This window comes from Notamacropus eugenii, chromosome 1, assembly GCF_028372415.1.
Source record: "Notamacropus eugenii isolate mMacEug1 chromosome 1, mMacEug1.pri_v2, whole genome shotgun sequence".
Classification (NCBI taxonomy): domain Eukaryota; kingdom Metazoa; phylum Chordata; class Mammalia; order Diprotodontia; family Macropodidae; genus Notamacropus; species Notamacropus eugenii.
The window spans coordinates 63,549,230-63,569,928 of NC_092872.1; the positions used below are offsets into that span (position 1 = coordinate 63,549,230).

Sequence of the window (20,699 nt, forward strand, 5' to 3'; positions counted from 1 at the left end):
GCAATGGAAAGGTATTTATGGAGAGGGTGAATGGGGAGAACTAAGGCTGCCCCATAAACAGGACTTCCACATTCCTGTGCCTGCCAGGGCCTATTCTTCTAAGCCAGGTCATTCTTGAATTTTGATGGGGAAAAAAACATCTTAATTTCAATCTAATTGGTTCCCCTTGTAATCCAATGTATTTTATCTTATGCATTTAAAAACACTATTCTGAGAAGGGGTCCCTAAGCTTCTGGCTAAGCATGCCCGCTCTAAGCTGTTTTGCTTTTCACAACTTCTTCCCTTTCTCTGCTTCTAAACTCACAAGTTCACTAAGAGCTCCATATTTTTCACAATGGCAAATGGGGGTCTGACCTATCACTATAGTGCAACGACTGTTGGATTTGGAGCCAAAGATCCCTGGTTCAAATCTCAGCTCTGATATTACCTGCCTGTCTTTCTTTGGGCAAGTCACTTAAAGTCCCTAGGCCTGACTCATTCGTAAAATGAAGGCTGAACTAAATGATTTCTGAGGTCCCTTCCAGCTCTCAATGATCCAATAACCCTAAATGGGAGCAGCTAGTTACATGTTATTTTTGCCCCTTGAACTATCCTTATTGCTATATTGTATCTACATTTGTCAAGCCAGTGACCTTTTCATAAGCTTTTCCAAGAGCAAGTCTTTTCCCTTCTTTGTATAGCTCACACCACGTTTCTCAATGACCTTTCTGAGGTTGTAGAGGTTTCCAAGTAGTCAGTAGGATCTTTAAAAAACAAACAAAAAGCCAACAACAGAAATATCTACCAGGAAGATTTCATCAACTGTAACGCAATGTCTGCTACATTAATCAGTCAGTTATTTTCCATGTTCCTATCAGTATGCTAAAAAAAAACCCAAAACTTTATTGTGTTGGAGTTCAGAGATGAAGTTTGTGGGTTACAGTAGCTAGGGCAGTTCCTTCTTGGAAGAGGTGAGAATTCTGATAAACCTTGTAGAATGGGTAGGTTCTTGAACAGGTTAAGGAGTAAATAATATGAGAAAAGGCTTAAACGAGGGTTGGAACAAAAAGAAAACCAACCTGAGTGGAGGGATGTGCACTTGGGGACCAGTGAATTGGATAGGTATATACTGTTTTATTAAGACTACCCTAGCAGCAGCATATAAAATGAATTAGAATGGGTAGAGAAGAGTCAAGAAGTCAGCCTTTTGAAATTATCCAGGTGTCAAGGTTTTGACTGAAGCAGCAGCAGCAGGAACGGAGAATGGGCAAAAAGTATAGTCTTTGAAAGGAACGATCTGAGAGGACCAAATGACCAGTTAGACCAGAGGAAGGTTAACATTAACTTCTTCTAAAATCCTTAATGGTCTTCTGTCATTTGACTACCCAGGCCTTAAGGTCCAGTAATGAAACTATTTGATTGTCATTTCAAATTTCTGCTTTCCAGCTGACTAAAAAATTAGCCCATTAGCTAATAGAGTTGGAATTGAATTCTTAAAAGAACTTCCAATTAACCCAACAGTCTTCTCCCTGCATACCAGATTTCTACCTCAGTTATAGGCCTCATCTAGCTGGCTTATCTTTCCTTAGCACTTATGTAAGTATGCTCCCACCAGTACTTTACTTGGAATGGGTTCTTCTTGTCAAAAGGACTAGCAGATTTGACATGGACATTACCTTTTAGAGGGTCCTAGAAAAGAAAGACCCAAATCTTCATCTTTCCTTTCTCCTTTAGAAATTCTTCTTTTCTGTGGACATTGTCTCTCTATTCCCAATTGAGATCACAATGGATATAGCTGTAGTTCATAAGGATATTCCTTATCCAAAATGGAGTAGCTGTTGGGCCAGATTCCTCTACATTTAAAAATTATGTGAACCTTGGTTCCCACTGAGAATATAAACTTAACCACTTGATCATCAAATATTTATTAAACTATTCTTGTCAAATATATGCTACTAAGACAGAGCCACCTTTATCAAAAAGCTTATAGTCTAGGGTCACATTCAACTTAGATGATCAGGAAAGACTTTATAGAAGTGGCTTGTGAATTATACCTTGGGGAATTAGTAAGATTTTACAGGTTGAGATAGGAGTAAGGACATTCCAGGAGAGGGAACAGTCTTAGCAAAAGCACAGAAATGGGAAAAATTACTTCGGAGTAACAAGTCCATTTTTGCTAGAGAATTAGGTTCATACAGGGAAGTAGACTAGAAAGTCTAAATAAGACTAGAAAGTGAAACTGAAGAAGCAAAATAATGAAGGACTTTATAAGTACTAGGCTAAAGAGTCCTTAATGATTCACTGTTGAAGGGTTCTTAATAAGCAAATGACATCAAAGCAATCCTTTGGGAAAATTAACCTGATAGCAGCAAAGAGGGTTAACAAAATATAGGCAGGAGGAAGGAAAACCAAGGGAGGTTTCAGAGGGGGGAAGTCAGTGAAAGGATTGCAGATACTCAGTGAACAGCCTTGGTGACTAACATGAATGAGAATGGCGAAAAGCCCACTAGTAATAAGGTTTTTTTGTTATTTTTCAGTCCTGTAGTTACCAGATTATCTTTAGATTGTCTTGTCACCATACAGTTAAAGTCAACATATTTTACCATCTGGCAAGGATTATTCTGTCCTACATTTGGGATTACCCTTGAACAAGCACGTTATCACCTTTGACGGAAAGTAGAGATTCCCTTCTTTTCCAAGGTCACCAAATACTCGGTTATCTCCCTTCCTCTGATCCTTGAGTTGGTAACAGGAATTGACATCCACATAGAGCCCTTAAACAGTCACTTCAGTAAAGCAGGGAAAGTGATGTTCCTCCCTGAAGAAAATAATTATTTTGAAGAACTGAAAGGTAAAATCACTTTAGAATTCTATACAATGAGAAAGAAAAAAACATACCGTACCAGCTTGTATGAATATTTTTTTGTTAGCCACTTAAGATTTCCTACAACCTATAGACTTAATGTTGGTCAAAGTTTGCCCTTTTTTCTGGGTAAGCCAAGCCTAACTCAAGCAAGTCGAGTAATTCAGACTGAGGTTTGGAAGGCAATAAACATGGACCTTACAACATTTAATAAAAATTTTGTAAATAATAAAAAAATCTAATAAGGATGCAACATTGAGATGGGTGCAGCTACTCTCTACAATCATACTTTACCACAGAAACAGCCCTCAAAAGATGTGTTGACTCCAGCAATAGGGATTCTGATAAAAGACTCTGTAAGTTAGGCCTTTTATCACTCAGGTAATCAGGAAAGCTCATCAACTACTTGAACCCCATTTCCCTGAACCAACTGTTAAGAAGAATTTCCCTATTCCTTAAAGGTGACACAAGCCTAGGTGAAACCTGTTGTTGCTCCTACCAAAGGCATTAAATTTCACACTAGTTCAAATACAACAATGTATGTAGTTTTTTAATACCATTATGTTGTAAATGAGGCTATGAGCCTGTACACCATATAGGCCAGGTAGCTTTATTCCATTCCATGCCCATGCATTGATGAGTTTTGGGGTTTTTTTGGTAATTTGCCACAGGAATGTGGAAGGGCAATGCATACCTAACCATTATAACAAATATACTCAAATCATATGCCCTCCTTACAAATCAATAGTATCTTTTTTTTTTAACAGGGCAATATACAGGCTTACCTTACCATTAACATTGAATCTATGAAAATATCAGGCAAAATAACGTTATTGGAGATCAGTTAGCTTAATAGGAACCATTTTACAAATGGCATGCAAACACACACCAGCAGTTTAGTGCTTCTGGGACTCAAGCATCATTACTAATCATGTTTTTTTGTATTGATCAGTTAAATGATGTTACTTATCCCAGGACTTTGTGATGTCACAGTGAGGTTTGGTTACACTACATAACATATAATATATAAAAATACATAATAATGTTATTCTAAAGCCAGGTTTTGTGAAATATGCCTGTACTGCTATGGATTTTGAACATACAGTTATTGATAACCCATACTAACACTGTGTTACGTACATAAGTTAGAAAAATCAGGGATGTTCAAATTATAAGTTCACCTTTCTTTGTTCCTTATTAGCTATTTTAATAAGAAAAAATATTAGTGCTCAGTCACTTACCACTTTTAAGCTTTTTTGAGACTGTATAGAAATTTAAATATCATAATACATTTACTATAAAATATTCTTAAATACAGATTTTGAGATCTAAAATAAATCCTCTCCCTTCTATCAGGTTTTTGCTACAGAGGGCTTAAAGCTTGCTTCAGTTCTCCAAAGTTTTTCAAAACAGGTAATGTATGTCTGTTGAAGATTCACCTTTTGAAGATATAGCACTGGGTATAAAAACTGAAGCCATTATTTATTGGGATTATTATAATTTCCTAATTTGCATTTCAGCTGAAAGATGATGACAAGCTTCTACTTCTCCTGGAAATAAACAAGCTGATGCCTCTGTGCCAGCAGCTCCAACTCACAGCTAAGACCCCCATTCAGAATAAAATATATACAAAGGTAAAGGAGATGTCTTATTCAGCTAGAAAAATAAAATGCTTTATTGTTCTGCTTGTATTAGTATAGACTTCACAGTCCTGCATGTTATCACACAAGGGGCAATTCCTCTCTCCCCCAAGGCTCAGCTGCCAGAATAACTCTTCTCTGGTTGTAACCGATGACAAAAAACCTACTGCAGACTGACTCAGATGAGTAAGAAAACTGCTCTAATTTAACAACAAAATCTCAGCCACTTTATAGACTGTCCTCATACTGTCATCTGCCCAACCAAGGCTAGGCCCAAGATCTTGAAGAGGTTTCCCTGGAGTCTTAGTACCACAGTGAAGAGAGAACTTTGCTCTCACTGCAGAACTGTCTCATTCATGTTATAGGCAATGGAGCTGCCCGAAGGCTCTTCTGAATTTAGAATTTGGTAACAAAGTGCTTGAGGTCTTTAAATTATTTTTCTAGTCAAGCACCCATATCCATTGCCTTTACCTGCTTTAGATGTTTCCTGATTTCCTTAATATAAAAGACTACTAAATTGGGAGCTTAAATTGACATTCTTTCTATAATACAGGTTGAAAAATGTATTCAAAAAACAAGATTTGTCCTGGCTACATTAACCCAACTTCTCCCAATCTGCTACAAACTGATGCATAAGGTGAGTTCGTTGTTCCATAACAAACTGTCATCCTTGTAAGCAGAGAAAGAATGTACAGTCAATTCTGCTGTAAAGTGACATGTGTCCCTAAAAATCACCATGCTGTGAAAAATCATGAACTAAAAATCACAGGACATTCAGAAAAATGGAATAAGTGAAACAATACCCAAAAACCTCATCAGTGACACATTTATAAAAAGACAGGAGCCTAGAAAAACATTAGTTTTATACATATTGAAAGGCATAAATACTACAATAGAGGAAACATCCATGATCTCAGGCTACTGTTCAGCCTACACTCTGGGTTCCCATAGGGGCCTGGATGGGCAAAGCTGATATCCATGGGTGACCCTGTTGGGCCCTCACTCCAGGACCTGGGGCTGTAGCCATGGCAGGTAACAGGAATAGGGTTTGACTGGTGTTCCAACTGTACCAGAAAATATATAATACAATACATTACCTTGAAAAGGACCTGAAGTTTGCTTGTGGAAATGAGTGCTAGAAGGGCTGCAGCTTGTGAACTATTGTAAGTGTTGCAGTTTTCTGACTTCTGTTTCTCAAAGATGAAAATGCATATAAGCAAACTTGAAATCTGGATTGCGCTCAAGTTTTTCCCTAATTTATCAACTGCACTGAAACAAATTTGAATTTTTAAAAGAAGTGTTATAGCAGAACTGACTGTGCCAAAAAAAGACATTTAACTTTATAAAATTACTTTTACAGTGCAAATCAGAAAATGATTGTATAAATTCTCTTCAACCCTGGATGGAAAGCAGATGGCAAACAGTTACAACTAAAGATAGCATGGATGAGAAAACTGTAGAAGCTTTTGCAGTCAGATCTCTGGAACATAACATAGCAAACCTGACATTTTTAGAAAGCAAATAATCCTCTGATTCTTCAGTGCTATGAGAAAATAATTAGTGCTTTCTATTTGCTTTTTTTCCTTCCCATCAGGATTTCAGATTATCAAACCTGTTGTGATGATTCTTAGCATCTAATAAATGGCATAGTAGTTTTCAAAACTTTCAATTCCAGTGTGATTTTGTAATGGGCATGTGTATCATTGCTAACATTTATTTAAGAATCAAAACCATTTATCCAGAATGTCTTAGTGAATCTTTAATCCAAAGAAATAGCTATGAAGATGTTCTCGAGAACCTCTGACATACCACTTTTGTTATGTCCCGTTTGTATTTGCAGTTTTTAGTACCATACTTAAATGTTTTTGAAGCAGTTTTGTTTCTGGGAAATTCCTTATTGCTTTGTAGTACCTTAAATCTCTAGAAATCATTTATTTTGGAATATGCCTATATGATTATTAAATCACTGTTTACGGGTATTACTTAATGGAATAAATATGTTCCAACCAAACTTGCTGTAAAGTGAAATGTTTTTCCATAGCCCGAGCTCTCCATTTTGCAGCGGGAGATACATTTCAATGGAGAGAATCCATTAACCCATAGGAAAAGAAAAGGGGGCCAGATCCATAAACTTCTGGGTATTAAGAGTACTGTGAATATTTTTGCAACACTTTACAAACCAAAGGATCTTCACTTATAATCCACCTTCGTTCAAAACCCAAATTTTTTCCCACGCTTCTGCATAACAATAAGTCCCCAAACTCAACTCCCAGAACTCACCATTCACTTTCTCTTTGGGTTTTTCTAAAATGTGTAGAGATTTCAACATCAACCCTTATATATAATATGATATAATATGACAACTGTATAATCTTGGACAAGTCATTTCCCTTTTCTGAACCTTAGGTTCTTCACTGTAAAATAAGAGGGTTATACTAAATGATCTCTTATTTTACTGACTAGGAAAGACCTCTGTGAAGATGACTTTTTACAGATGAAGATAACCTCTAATGCCCCTTCCCAGCTTAAAATTCTGCATTTCACTAAACTGATTAAATGATAAATTCTCCTCTACAAATTTACTCAAGACACCTGTGGACTAAAAAACACTGATGTGCCTAGAGCCTTGCATATGCTTATAAAATAGACCTGCAGAAATGCTCAAAGATTAAATTATCCTATTTTATCAATGAGAAGCAGCCTGGCACAGTATCTAGGGAGTTGGCCTCAAAGTCTCAGCTACAACAAATACAGGCTTTATAACCCTGGGCAAGTCACTTAGCCTCTCAGGGCCCTTAGCATCTTTTAATACTCTGAGCTGCTTTTTGTTTTTGTAAAGGGAGTTGATTTCTTTAACCAATAGCATCAGTCAAGACCCCCCCAAAAATGATCAAACATTACACACTGGATACTTTTTGCAATACTTTCATATGCACTAAAACGATTTTGCTACCAACTTTAGTGAGAATTCACATGCTTGATTGAATCTCAGTGTCTCAGCTCTGGGCCAAGATGAGAGAGGACACCCCAAAAACAAGGGAGGAATAGAGATACAAAAAGCTTTACTGTAGATCAGGTGACAAGTGAAATAGCATGGTGGGTAGAAAGAGTTGGGCTTAGAGGCAGGAAGCCCTGGATCTGACACAGACAATTTAACGCTGCAAAGTCCCTAATCTCTTAGGATGCCAAGCAGCTTTCTTAGGTTCTTTAAGCTCAAGGGCAAGTGGCCATCTGCAATGGGAGTGAGAAATTCTCACCAAAAGCTCCTCATGCTGGTAAAATAATAGGTCTGGTCAAAAAAAAATATGTAAACACAGAGAAGGCAGTCTAGTTTCTACCCCCTCTCATTCCCAATCTCTTCTCCTCCAGTTCAGGAAATTGAGAAGTGTCCTTGGACAAAGTATACTACCTTGTCTCAATGTCCTCGTGAAACTGGTAAAGGAGGAGACCTAAGGCGGGGGGGGGCCCTCTTGTTTCACCAAAGTGAATATTTAGGAAATAGTGTTTGCAGCTTCCCAGTTGTTTATGATGTGTTTGAATAAGTGAGAAGAGCTAGGAAGAAATGGGGCATCCTTGCACAGAGCTGATCTAAGAGGGGAACAGCTGACCTAACAAATCAAGATGGCGTGGCAGAGATCGCCAGTGCTGAAGCAGAGCCATCCCACAATACGCAGAGCACTGTTCCCACCACCGCTTTCTTGTCCAGGTGTGCTCTACAGCAGGTGGTCCTTTAACACCTGCAGATTTGTTTCTTTTGATTTCATTTGTCTTCAGGATGTTTCTGATCTGTTATTAATTCGTTTCACCACGACTTCTTCATATTCTTTTTGTGTCAATAATCCCTCAGTAACGCTCTTGCTTTCTTCAAATTTGGGTAGCACAACAGCAATATATCCCTCAGTGGATGGCTAGAAAATAAACCCAAAATCTGATATAACTTATATGACAAAAACCCAACAAAAACGTACGAATGAGGCTTTTTTTTTTTACCTTTTCCTGCAAAATGGATGGCTTATCTAATATATTTTCATTCACCTCCATCAACCGTCCTCTCACACAGCTGTTAAAAACAAATTTTTTAAAGACCATTTTAAAAGAAAACTGCTTCCCTTTTTCTTCTCCCCCAAATTCTGTTTCAAAAGTAACTGACCTTGACACAGTATATTCTTCTCCATCTGAACAGGATATTCTACAAAGAGGTGCAAGTTCTGTTAGAAATTGTGCCCCCTGGATATAAAAGAAAGAACAAGAATTCATTTATATTTGAATCTTTCTTAACATATAAACAGTCCTTATATTTAAAGCTAAGAATTTAGTAAATCTTAAAAGTATTATATAAATGTGAATTTTTTATATTACAAAATGTATAAATATTATTTTATGACTACATTCCTGTAAAAATTTATTAACAGTAAGTGAAAACCATTCAATTTAATAAACATTTATTGATCAAATTCTATGTCCGAGGCACTAGAAGTACATGAAGATAAATTTTAAAGAGTTCCTGCCCTCAAGGAGTTGACAATCTAGTAAGGGAAGGATAATATATTTTTACACAATTGGAGAGTGGGAAGACCATGTGACTCTGGGCAAGTAATTTCAATATATATAAGCCTCAGGTTTTTGTCATCTTTAAAATGAAGGGAATTACATTAGATGACTTCAAAGATTTCTTCTAAATGTAAATCTTGACCCTATACACTACCAAGACAAGCTATAGGTTTAAGACTTCATAGAGGAAGTGACAACTGAAGCTGGCCCTGGGAGAAAAAAAAGGGATTTCAAAAGAACAAGAAGGGAAGGGACAGACCAATACACAGAAGTGGGGAAGGTCAAGATAAAACTCAAGAAAAGCTGAGTGATCCAGTTTGGCTGGAGTGCAGGTATGAAAGAATACCTGCAAAATAAGGTTGGAAATAAGGGAGTAGTCCTAGACTCCTTGATAAGGAGTTTGTATTTGAAGTAAGAAGAAACTACTCAGTCTTTCAGTAGGGAATAAAAGTTGAATCTTATATTCATTTTTTAAAAATATCATAAATAAAGGATTAAATTCATAACCAAGGGCTTGATACCCACTTTTAAATAAAATTACCAAACCCAACACACTTTAATCATCTATTTTTTCATCGTTTTGTCCTCCAGCACCTACTGTCCAAATGTGCCCCATTTATTCCTAGCTCTTCTCACTTATTCAAACACAACATAAACACCTTGTAAGAAATGTTTAATGTTTACTGAACTGTGATATTACTGCCTACTTTCTAGGATAAACTTTCCAAAATGTACAAAAATCAAAGATGCTGTGTAATACTAAATTTTACATGATGGGTTTTATAACACTACAAATTTTCTAATTTTGCTTCCTAATTTCAGCTTTTTTCTTACTAAAATAAATCAGAAAGTGAAGATCCTATCAAGGAGTTTAGAAGGGCTTCCTCAGCATATTTTAACAGACTTTGGGGAAGCAAATGGGGTTCATATGACTTTTTGAGAAATTTATCCGTATATATATACTTGTCACCCTTTTAAACATATTTTGTTAAATTAAAAGCATTTTTACAATTGTTTTAAAAAGTTTAACACTGAAATATCACATGAAACATAACTAATGGGTTAAGATACTTCAACGTACCATGAAAACAATCCTTTGTGTCTTAACATTCTTCATTTCTTTATGGGAATTTTTTCAGCAGGGGTATGAAGGACAGGGTGGCTGTAACCAGGAAGGTGGTGGAAGTATATATACATAAAATATGATTGGTAACAGAAGATACTGGACTCACAGGTGACTGGACTGTTAGGTGGATAGTGGGGAGAGGAAGATGGGTAATTTGCTTTTCATTGTGCCCCATTAAGTTCACAAATATGTCAAAATAAAAGTTTGATAAATCCTTTATAATGTAATAAGAAAAATCATACAGAAAGATGAACAGAATTGAGGTCATACAATCTAGAGAGAAGTATACTTCTATTGTGACTAAAGTACATGAAGGGTTCAAGAAGGACAGAATTGAGAATCTCAAAAAATTTGGAAACATAGAAATCTACTTCTATGAGTTTATAAAAATGCTCCCAACAAAATCTGTCTAAATATTGCAAAGATTGCAATAACTGGTGTTTCTGGTGTAAGAGGTCATTCACATAGACTTAAGCTTCTTAAATAAGCAAAGCAATGATAATCTGTCTAACCCAGCAAGACTTGACGGTATTGGCTAGCACTTTGTAAGTCTTAACACCCTCCTCATCACGTAACACTAAAAGCATTCACCTCCAATCACAAAGTATTATGTAGGAAAAAAAGGAACACTAAACCTAGCCATGACTGGGGTTCTGCTCTCCAATCCCCAAATCTCCCCTTTCTCCCCCCGTTATTCACTTCTAGAGCCAAAAACTATACCACTTACTTAGTAGTTACAGAGCAACAAACACCAATGATCTTTTGTGTTTCACCTTTACAAAAATAATTTTGTGCTAGCTATGAACAATAAATACTCTTAAGAGTATGACACTAGTACAGAGAACAAATATTTTCCTTATATTATCAGAAAAGATTTTTTATATCAATTAACCATCATCCACTCTCAAGGCTTACTTGTTTTTATATTACTGTTAATGGTGAGGATATAAATAGATAATAAGAACAAATATCCATACCCGTTTAAACTTCCCAGAAACCTTGTTCTGAAGTCTGCTACAGTTGGCACTGATCTGGTAGTTAATACTCTTAATTGTTTTTCCATTTTGAAGAAGTGGATGAGATTCTGCTAATGTGATTACACAGATTCTATAAAAAAGAAACATTTATTATTTACATTTTTAATCTCATTCATGACCCATTATTGTCTCAGGTACAATTTCTCTGAGTTTACATTGTACTACTCAACACTTGGTCCAGAAAACAATGATTTTTATTCCCCTGTGGTTGTTGCTGGGTGAAGGAAAAGAAGTAAGGATCAATATGGAGGATATGAAAGATTAATAATTAATCCAAAATTGAAAACTGCTGCTCCTAAGACAACACAAAAATGTTAGAAAACAGATTAAATCTCAATAGCTAACAGAACAGGACCAGAGATGATACAGTTACTAAGAGAAGGAAAGGAGAAAGTAAAATAGTAACAGTTGATACATAAGTCACTAAGCTTTACAAATTCCTTCGTATACAGTATCTCATGTTCTTCAGAAAACTAGGTACAAGTATTATCTACTCATTACAAATGAGGATGAAATATACACATACATATACTCTGATGTATGACAACAGAGATATGCATGTATATACCTATTTATATACCTTGCCATCAGACCATACACATCTTGACAGCAGGGACTTTTAAATTTTTTTTATTTTTTGCTTTTCTTGGTATCCTTAGAACTTAGTGCAATGTTTGGCAGAAAAGAGCTTAACAGATATTTTTTGACTGCCTTCTCCATTTTCATGATATTTCTGTTTAAATAACCAGGCTAGTCACCTAGAACCAGAGACCTCTTACCCCTGGACAATGCTGAGGGAAAAAAGTAATATATTCTTATTTTCCAGATCTCCCTTTCCTAGTCTCAAAGTCAGCTACTCTTCTGTTCATATTACCTATTACACATCCTGCTCTATTTTAAATATAATCTATGACATGTTACAATTCCATCTAGTGATACAAAGACAAAAAAAAAACAACCAGTTGCTGCCCTCAGAAAACTTATATTCAACTGGGGTATCAATACATACATATTTATAATAGAAAATGCATATGATGTAATTTGCTAGGGCAGATGACACTAACAGTTAAATATAGGGAAAGGATTTATGTAGCTACTTGAACTGAGTTAAATTCTTACCCTGAAATGCCTCAGAAAGCAAAATCTAAATGCTAGCCATATGAGGTATGATGTCAATGCCTGAGGAGCCTGCCAGCAGGCCCTTCTTCTACTCTCATGACCACTCAAAATGGCTTCAAAATTCTTTTCAAGTTATAACAGCAAAATGTAGGTGCTACATATCACCAGGAAGAATAATCTCTAATCCCATAAAACAAAGTAAGGTTTTGCCAAAAATACAAGTAGCCAAGGAACCCCAGAGTAGGTTACCTTCTACGGTACGTTCTAGCCTCAGAATTATTCCTTGACTCATACTTCAATTGGATAATAAAGAAAAAAATCACTAAAAATAAAAAACCTTAGGGATCTGCAAAGGAGTATCTGCAACCAAAAGGCATTTGGAAATGAAGTGAACAGAACAAGGAGAAAGAACATTGTGTGTGATATCGCACAATGACCAATTGTGAGTGACTTAGCCATTCTCAGTAATACAATGATTTTAGACAATTCCAAAGGACTTAGGATGAAAAATGCTCTCCACCTCCAGAGAAAGAACTGATAGACTCTGAATGCAGATTGAAGGGTATTTTAACCTTTATTTTTCTTGTTTTTTGTGTGTTTGTAGTTTGCAACGTGGCTAATATATATATATATTTTTAGTGAATTCACACCTATAAGCTAGATCAAATTGCTTATCAGGGAGGGAAAGGAGAGTAAGGGAGGAAAAGAACTGGAACTCAAATTTAAAAAAAAAATAAAATGTTAAAATGTTTTCACATGTAATTGAGAAAAATAAAACAAAAATGAAATATTTTTTTAAAATTTTGAAAGGCGTTGGTAAGTGCATTATTGTGAACTGGAGAAATGTTATGTAGGAAATATTACACACTTAATGGAGCCACTTCACAAAAAAAGTTGCCAGCAATAAACATAATGATGATAAAATGCTCTGTGGAGAATAATTAAGAATGCTACTCAACCTATAAGCTGATAGAGATGGTAAGTATCTGCTCACAAGAAGAGAAAGTATTTGATACTGTAGACAGTCCTCTCCCTCCTGGACATTCTTTCCTCTTTGAGTTTTTTTGACACTGTTCTTTCCTGTTTTGCCTCCTGTGAGACCATGTTTCAGTCCATCTCACTGACTCATCATCTGGGTCATACCCATTAATTCTGGGTGCAGCCCAAAGATCTATCCTGGGTCCTCTTCTCTTTTGTCTTTACATACTCTCTCACGGTGACTATACCAGTTCCCATGGGTTTAATTATCATTTTTATTGAGATGATTCCCAGATCTATAGGCCTAGCTCCAATTTTTCTCCATCGGACATTTCAAATGAATGACCCATAGACACCTCAAATTTAATGTCTAAAATAGAATTCTTTTATCTTTCTCTTTAAACTCACTTCTCTGCCAACCTTCCTGTAACTACCAAGAGCACCAGCATCCTTTCGATCACCCAGGTTCAAAGACTTAGTGTCAGTCTCAACTCCTTAGTCTCACTCACCCTACCTATCTAATCAGTTGCCAATCCTGTCTCTTCTATGTTCATCTATGTCTCCTGTCCTTTCCCAAAGCCATTACCGTATTTCAAATCTTCATCACTTCTCCCTGAAATGGACGGACCAAGACAAGCACAGGCAAGAGTCAATTGAGAATTTGGGAGCGTCTTTATTAGCCAGCTGCTGTCCTCAGAGGAGGCAGCCCCGAACAAGGAGTGTGTGTGCCTTTTAAGCATCTTAGCACTTCCTGGTACAGCCTTGCGGTTCCAATAGCACACATTTTCCACAGAACAGTTTTGACAGGGGCTCCTATGTGCTGCTAGGCAAGGGGGCACAACAGAGAGGGGGGCCCAAGCAGCTGCCAGGCAAAGGGGTACAACAGAGAGTGGCTGCTCGGCCCAACCCTACCTAGAAACTCAACAGACATTTCTCAACCCAGGGGCTCCAGGGTGGGGGGATATAATGTCCACTTCATCCCTTAAACCACTAGAACATTCTCCTAACTAGTCTTGGTGCTTCAAGTCTCCTTCCTAATCCAATATATCCCCCCATAGCTGTCAAAAGTGATTTTCCTGTATCTCTGGGCCTTGGCAATGGCTGTCCCCCCATCCCTCCTCACCTTCTCTTAGAATCTCCTTTGAGACTTAGCTCAACCATCACCTTCTATATATGTCTTCTCTGATCCCCCATATGCAAAATGTAGTCTATCTCCAAACTATATGGTTATATATATATGTATACCTCCTATATTAAGATATCAGTTCTTTGAGGGAGCTCCTGGTTTACCTAGTTCTTACTTAGCATAATGCCTGGCAAAAGCAGTATGATAAATACTTGTTGATTAACTGAATTTTGGGTGAACTAGTTTTCACCATTTCCCAAGAAAGAGAATTTTGTGCACCCAAAGTGAATTGCTTAGAAGTTTTAATGACAATTTAGGGATTTAAGGAGCAATTATTTACTCAAAAGCTTCAAGCTAGATGAGGCATCGTTAATGAATAATGCTACATGTAAATAAAATTATCAGTCATAACATGAGGGCTCCCACAGCTTTTAACTACACAATCCTGAACATGACATTTGACCTTTCTCAGCTATAAAATGGAAATTCCATAACCATACTACTTACCTCATAAGATTTTGAGAAAAACATAGTAAATCTTAAAAATACATACAAATACACGCTATCATTATTTTCAAGGAGTACCATTTTTTTCAACAATTAACAATTCAGATGCACTTACCTGTTAGAGTGTTGCAATATACAGTGATCCTCACATGGCTTTCCCTTCACATCTAGGAAATACAGAAGAATTAAATAAATATATCATCGTTGCCAAATTACTACTTGCTATAGCATTATACTCTATTTAAAGAAACCACCTATCATTCATTTCAAAGACAAGTGATCATTTTGATAGGCAGTCTTAGAACACTGACAGGATGACAGGTTTCACTGTAAAATCAAATTTTCTATACTTCATATATAGTTTCTTACGATGTACCAACCTCCCAAAACACGATAAAAAATAAACCTGAATATCAAAGACTAAATACTTCTAATAAAGTGTTTTAAGTGCCCAGGTGGAAGCCTTCCTTTCTCCCCACTTCGTGGCTGACACCTCATTAGAGGATCAGCCCTACCTACCACAAGGTTCGGGTTGGAGGAGAGGACGGCTCTCTCATCCATGGGCTGTTTACACATGACATCACACAGTGGGGTGCCTTACGGCTTCGATCAGGGTCTGCGGCCCCGGGAGGTTCTTCCCGGCATTTCCTGGGGCTCCCAGACAGGGTGCAAACCCAAAGGCACGGGGGAGGCAAGCGTGGCAGACTGGCCACCTACACCCATCTGCCACCACCGCAACTTCCCCCGGGCGATTTGTGCCATTTAGGACGCCCTTTGATAAGCAAGGATACCCCTCCTGGTGCCAGTCTGAGTCGGAACCCCAGGTGTGGGAAGGCAGTCCGGGGCGACAAGACACCGACCCCCACCAGGGCATCCGCGCCCGGCACACAGTAAGCGCTCAATGCACGCTCGCGGACCGGCATGGTGGCCGGGCGCCCGGGCCTTCCGTCCCAGGGCAGGGCCCACCGCTCCGTACCAGCCCCGCCGCCTCCTACCTACCGGCCTTGTACCAGCGGGTGAAGTAGCGATCCACCAGCGACGGGGCTGCGGGAGCAATGCCCCCGGCACCGGCCGCCATCGCGAGCTCGGCCTCCCACCAGATCCAGGTAGCGCAGAGCCAGGAGCCCCCAGCCCCTCCGAAAAGACGGCGTGCACTTCCTCCGTGCCACGCGGAAGCAGCGGCGGGCGCGCGCCCCGAGCCTCGGGCGCACGCGAGCGCCCCCCTCCGGCTGCCGCCCCGTGATCGAATGTTTCGTGGCTATTCTGCAATCCCTGGACGAAGAAGTTGTTGGGCTGAGGAGAGAGGTTGAGGGGTTCCTTTTAAAAATAAAGGAGACCCAGAGCGCATGACCGGCTCCTGTAAAGGTGGCCCAGGTGAGACTGTCCATCACTCCTGCGGTCCTATACATACAGTTTCAGGGGTTCTCCCCTTCCGTTTTTATATTAGTATATCCAAAGCACAGGTCAGACCACGTTCCACCCCTGCTCAGAAAAAACCTTCAGCGTTTCTCCACTGCCTTCTAGGGTAAAACATTTGTTCCTCACCCCGGCATTTAGGGGCCTAACAATATCGCTTCTACGAAACTTAATTCACACACCCGCTCCCCTTGACAAACTCTTAAACCATTCGACTGTTCCCAGAACCCAACACCCCATCTCGTCAACCCGTACGTAGGAATTATTCCCTCATCCCTGCCTCTCAGGTGCCACCTCTTGCAAGAAGCCTCAGTTTTTAAGTCACTTGTCTGGGATCATACAACTAGTAAGTCCCTGGGGGGTGTGTGGGATGGCTCAGGTCCCTACATAAATCAATTACTCAGAGGCCTCTCAAAGTGATGACAGAAAAGAGATTTATTCGATTCTGGAGAAGGGGGGCTCACCTGTAGGAGTAGGAAAGCCGAAGACAAAGAAAAGGACAGTGATTTATATAGACCCTAATGCAAGTCCCTCCTCCCCCAACTGACCATTATCCTCATTAGCTGAGAATATGGTCTTACATTCTAGACACGAAATCTAACCAATCCCTTTTGAAATGAAGACATCGAGGAATTATGTAAGTTTTGTCCAATCATTGAGACCCTAATACACTACACAGTTTTATATCCTTATATGGAACTATTCTATTCTAAAAATATTGTAACCTTGAGCCTTTAGGCCTTACCTCACCCCTGGGAGAAAAATTACAATCTGAGGAGTCTTCACTAAGTCTATCCCACTCAGGGGTGAATTTAAACATAGATCTTTCTAAGTCCAAATTGTATTCTTTCTGCCCGCTAAAAGATATCGAGTGAGTTCTAGCAACGAATCACTGAATCAAAAGATGTGGTTCCACAATATATTTTTCCACCTAACAAGTGAAGTCAATGAAAGTTTCAATATAATTTTAAAATATTAAGTAAAATAAAATTCATCTTTCAACAAAAAGGAAAGAATTATACAGTTCTATAGTAATAAAGGGACTTGTAGAAGTGCCCAGAAAACTGACATCTCTAAGATTCCAAAATATATTTCTTTACAAACATGCCAAACCTTTGGAATTCCACAAATTTGACTTCAAAAATAAAAGCAAAAGAGCTCATTATCAGTTCGGATAAGCTAAAGCCCTAGTTAGTTTCAGAGGGCAGTGAAACAAGCAGTAATTGACTCATTCCCTCATCCCAAACAAAAAAAAAAAATAGAATACAATGTCTCAATCTGCTTAGATCTTATTGAATGAAACAAGTAACAAGGTATGTTACAAGTTACAAGAATGTCAGCTCTTCTTCATTAAGATAAACATTCTGAATTCTTTCAACTGATCGTTGTTTGACAATGTCTATTCCTGTCACTTTTTTGGTCACTTGCCTTGGGATACCAGAAGAATAAGGCAGAATGACTGGCAGTTTGTCTGAAGGCACCAAAATTTAGAGTATGCTAACAGTACTGGTATTCTTTAGCAGTTAGAAGCAACTGAGTTTACCATTAATTAACAAATAGGAACCCACCAAATAATTAACACATTGCCAAATGAACTCTGAACTCCTCCTGGAATAAGAACTCAACTTTTCTCTCTCACCTAGAAGGTGGCCTCTGAGCAATAGCATCATGGTCTCCCTCTAGACAGAGATGGAGATTATCCTGGGATCTCTTCCTCTCCCTCTCTCTGAGCTAATGTCCCAAGAATTGTGTACACAGGTCTAAGATCTGTCACTATTGTCTCTCCTCCCTCCCATGTCTGGATTTGTCTTACCACTGACACCAGGTACAATTAATGGTGCTCTCTTGGGTACACTTCAAACTTGTCAATGCCTTTCATAAAATATTGTACCCAGAACTGAATTCAGTATTGCCCCTGTGGCTTGACAGCACAGAATGAAGTAGTATTTACAAAATACTATTTACAAAAATACTATTTTAAAAATAAAGGACACTTTCTTAATCCTGATCATTATAATTGAAAATGTCAGGTATTATTATAGCCTAAGATCAAATTGGCTTTTCTGGCTGCCCAGTCACACTGTTGACTAACAATCAAATAAACCCCTGAGGCTTTTCAAATGAATGTCTGTCTGGCTGTGACTTCTATATCCTGTTACATAGGTCTTTACATATTAAACCTAGTTGAAGACTATCTTTAAAATTCTATCTTTTGACATTTGGCCAACGTATCAGAATCTTATGTTCTTTTGGGAGCCTAATTCTGCTATCCAGCTTATCTTATCTGTCTCTCTCTTCCTGAGAGACAGAATGATGTAGTAGAAAGAGAGATGGATCTGGAAAAGTCAGAGAAGCTGGGCTCAAATCCAGCTTCTGCTACTTACTTATCTGTGTAACATTGGGTGAATAACAATGTCTGTAGGCCTCAGTTTAAGCTGGCCCATACAGATATAGTGCAGATACTCCAAAGTCACAGGAATAGGTAAAAAACCAAAAAAACCTGTTTCCTTTGTACCAGGACAGATGGGAAAATGGAAGCCCAAGAGAGCTCATACATACTGTGGAAGCATAGATCTAGAGCTAAAAGGGACCTTGGAAACCATGTAGTCCAACTCCCTCGTTCTAAAGATGAAGTTTGAGGTTCAAGGAAAGGAAGTGACTTGTCCATGGCTAAGAGGCAGGAAATGGCAAAATCAGGATTTAAACTGAGGTCCTCTGACTGAAAATCCAATAGTCTTTCCGCTCTACTACTTTTGCCCTCCATTGTCTCAACCTTTGTCCTTTCAGTCACTTGCAATTTTGATTTCTCAGATTGTGATGTTCCAAGATTTGCAACTATACAGCATCACCAGGAAAATGCATATTTAAATGCCAGTAGGTATTTAAATATTAGTTAACTAGCAAAAGGAAATTACTGTTTAGTAGGAAACGTATGTCCACTAACTGCTGATCAATTGCCACTAGTGAACATAAGCACCACCCCACCACTACCATCAGCATTCCTGCTTGCAGCCCAGACCCTGCAGCTATCATGCAAGGAAGCAACCCAAGTAGAAGGATGTTAGACAGATAACACTGACTATACCAGTTATAAGGTGGGAGAGTTTCTAGAACTAGCAAGTTCACTCTTTATCCGAGCAGACAGGAAGGCAGAATCAGAGACATAATAAGGGGTTAAATAAGTTTACTTTATTCTAGTCTTCTCAAGAGGGTTTGTTGGTAATGGGAGTACCAAGTCCTATAGCATCCCCTAATTACTCTTCTCACAGGGGGCAGGAAGAATATAGTAGGAACTACAACTCCCACAGGTCCCCTAAAGTCTCGATGGGAGCCAATTGAGACTACTACACATTAATAACCACCCCCCCCCCCACCAAGTCTCAAGGGGGCGCTGATCAAGGCACACACAGAATTCTAGCTTTTGCATTCCCCCCTAAGCTTCAATGGGGGCCCGTTGAGGCACATATGCACATTCCCTTTCTGCATTCCAGATTACCTTTAGCAATATCATCATGATTTAACAAGGTACAAGTGTAGTAAATATTATATTATGCTATCCCTATATCTCACTGCATAGTCACAGTAGAAATTCTTTACAACTATGATCCTGGGAACTAATATCTAGGATCTTGGGAATTATCTAAAAAGGAATAATCTTCATTGATTACTGACCAAATGCCACCTCCAGGTCAGGCAAGGCAGTCTAGCTGAAGCAGCAAGGTATCATGAGGGAGGGCCAGGTAGCAACGTGGTCCAGTCACATTAAACAAGCTTAGACTACCATGGGTACTCAGACCTCAATGGAGAAGCCCAGGACACTGAGCTCAAGAACTCTGGGAATAAGAGCATACCCCTCACTAAAAGCCCGGTTTTTAGCCCAGCCCCCCACAGCTATCATCCAGAGAAGTAACTGGAGTGTACATAATTCAAGATCAGAAATTGATGTTTTTTGTCAATGGAAACTTTTTTCCAATTCTATCCACCTAAAACTGATAGGGTGCTTATGTGCATGTGCTTGGACCCTGACTCTAAAATCACATTTCTCCCTAGCATCAAAACACTATCCCAGGCAGTTTCTCCTCAGCACTTTCTCCCAAAGACACAGTCTGCTCTAACAGCAACCATTATCTCCCTTCCTGCTATAGTAGCCAGCTGTACCTATAGAACTCATTACTTTGAACCAGTTATATACTGGCTTAGTGGGCTGTGTGCTGGGTCATAACAACATTTATTACTCACTGACCAATAATATGTATCCTAGACTTAGACATACCTATACTCCCTTACATTTACCTTGTCTAACAAGGCATTGATGAGAGCAACCTGGTATTTCTGAGCTAGCCCAGACTGTTGGTTG

General features: G+C 38.6%; 2 protein-coding genes across 3 annotated transcripts in view; one reads left to right on the forward strand and one right to left on the reverse strand.

Annotated features, from left to right (window-relative positions):
• CTNNAL1 (catenin alpha like 1) overlaps window positions 1-6,493 on the forward strand; it is a 98,284-nt gene extending 91,791 nt beyond the window's left edge. The window contains exons 16-19 of the mRNA XM_072604362.1: window positions 4,199-4,255; window positions 4,363-4,476; window positions 5,036-5,119; window positions 5,843-6,493. Coding sequence (XP_072460463.1) covers window positions 4,199-4,255; window positions 4,363-4,476; window positions 5,036-5,119; window positions 5,843-6,007 — 420 coding nt within the window. The 3' untranslated portion in view covers window positions 6,008-6,493. The remainder of the gene's footprint in view (window positions 1-4,198; window positions 4,256-4,362; window positions 4,477-5,035; window positions 5,120-5,842) is intronic.
• An 898-nt stretch (window positions 6,494-7,391) lies between these two features.
• On the reverse strand, window positions 7,392-16,831 carry ABITRAM (actin binding transcription modulator). Of its 2 annotated transcripts, XM_072604382.1 has the most exons (7): window positions 16,807-16,831; window positions 15,926-16,219; window positions 15,042-15,093; window positions 11,137-11,266; window positions 8,633-8,709; window positions 8,473-8,542; window positions 7,392-8,390 (listed from the first exon to the last, which is right to left on the reverse strand). In XM_072604382.1, exons 2-7 carry the CDS (start codon window positions 16,002-16,004, stop codon window positions 8,253-8,255), a joined length of 546 nt encoding a protein of 181 aa, XP_072460483.1. In that variant the 5' UTR covers window positions 16,005-16,219; window positions 16,807-16,831; the 3' UTR covers window positions 7,392-8,252. The 2 variants fall into 2 exon arrangements, with proteins under 2 accessions (XP_072460483.1, XP_072460493.1); XM_072604392.1 differs by lacking the exon at window positions 16,807-16,831 and having other exon boundaries at window positions 15,926-16,227.
• Between the last annotated feature and the right edge of the window lie 3,868 nt (window positions 16,832-20,699).

Coding starts and splice junctions, on each gene's coding strand:
- ABITRAM (XM_072604382.1), bottom strand. CDS start 16,004: ATGGCGGCCGGTGCCGGGGGCATTGCTCCCGCAGCCCCGTCGCTGGTG. Junction 11,267..15,041: donor ATATTGCAACACTCTAACAG/GTAAGTGCATCT, acceptor TCTTTTTTATAG/AATCTGTGTAATCACATTAG. Junction 8,391..8,472: donor CATCCATTTTGCAGGAAAAG/GTAAAAAAAAAA, acceptor TTTATTTTCTAG/CCATCCACTGAGGGATATAT.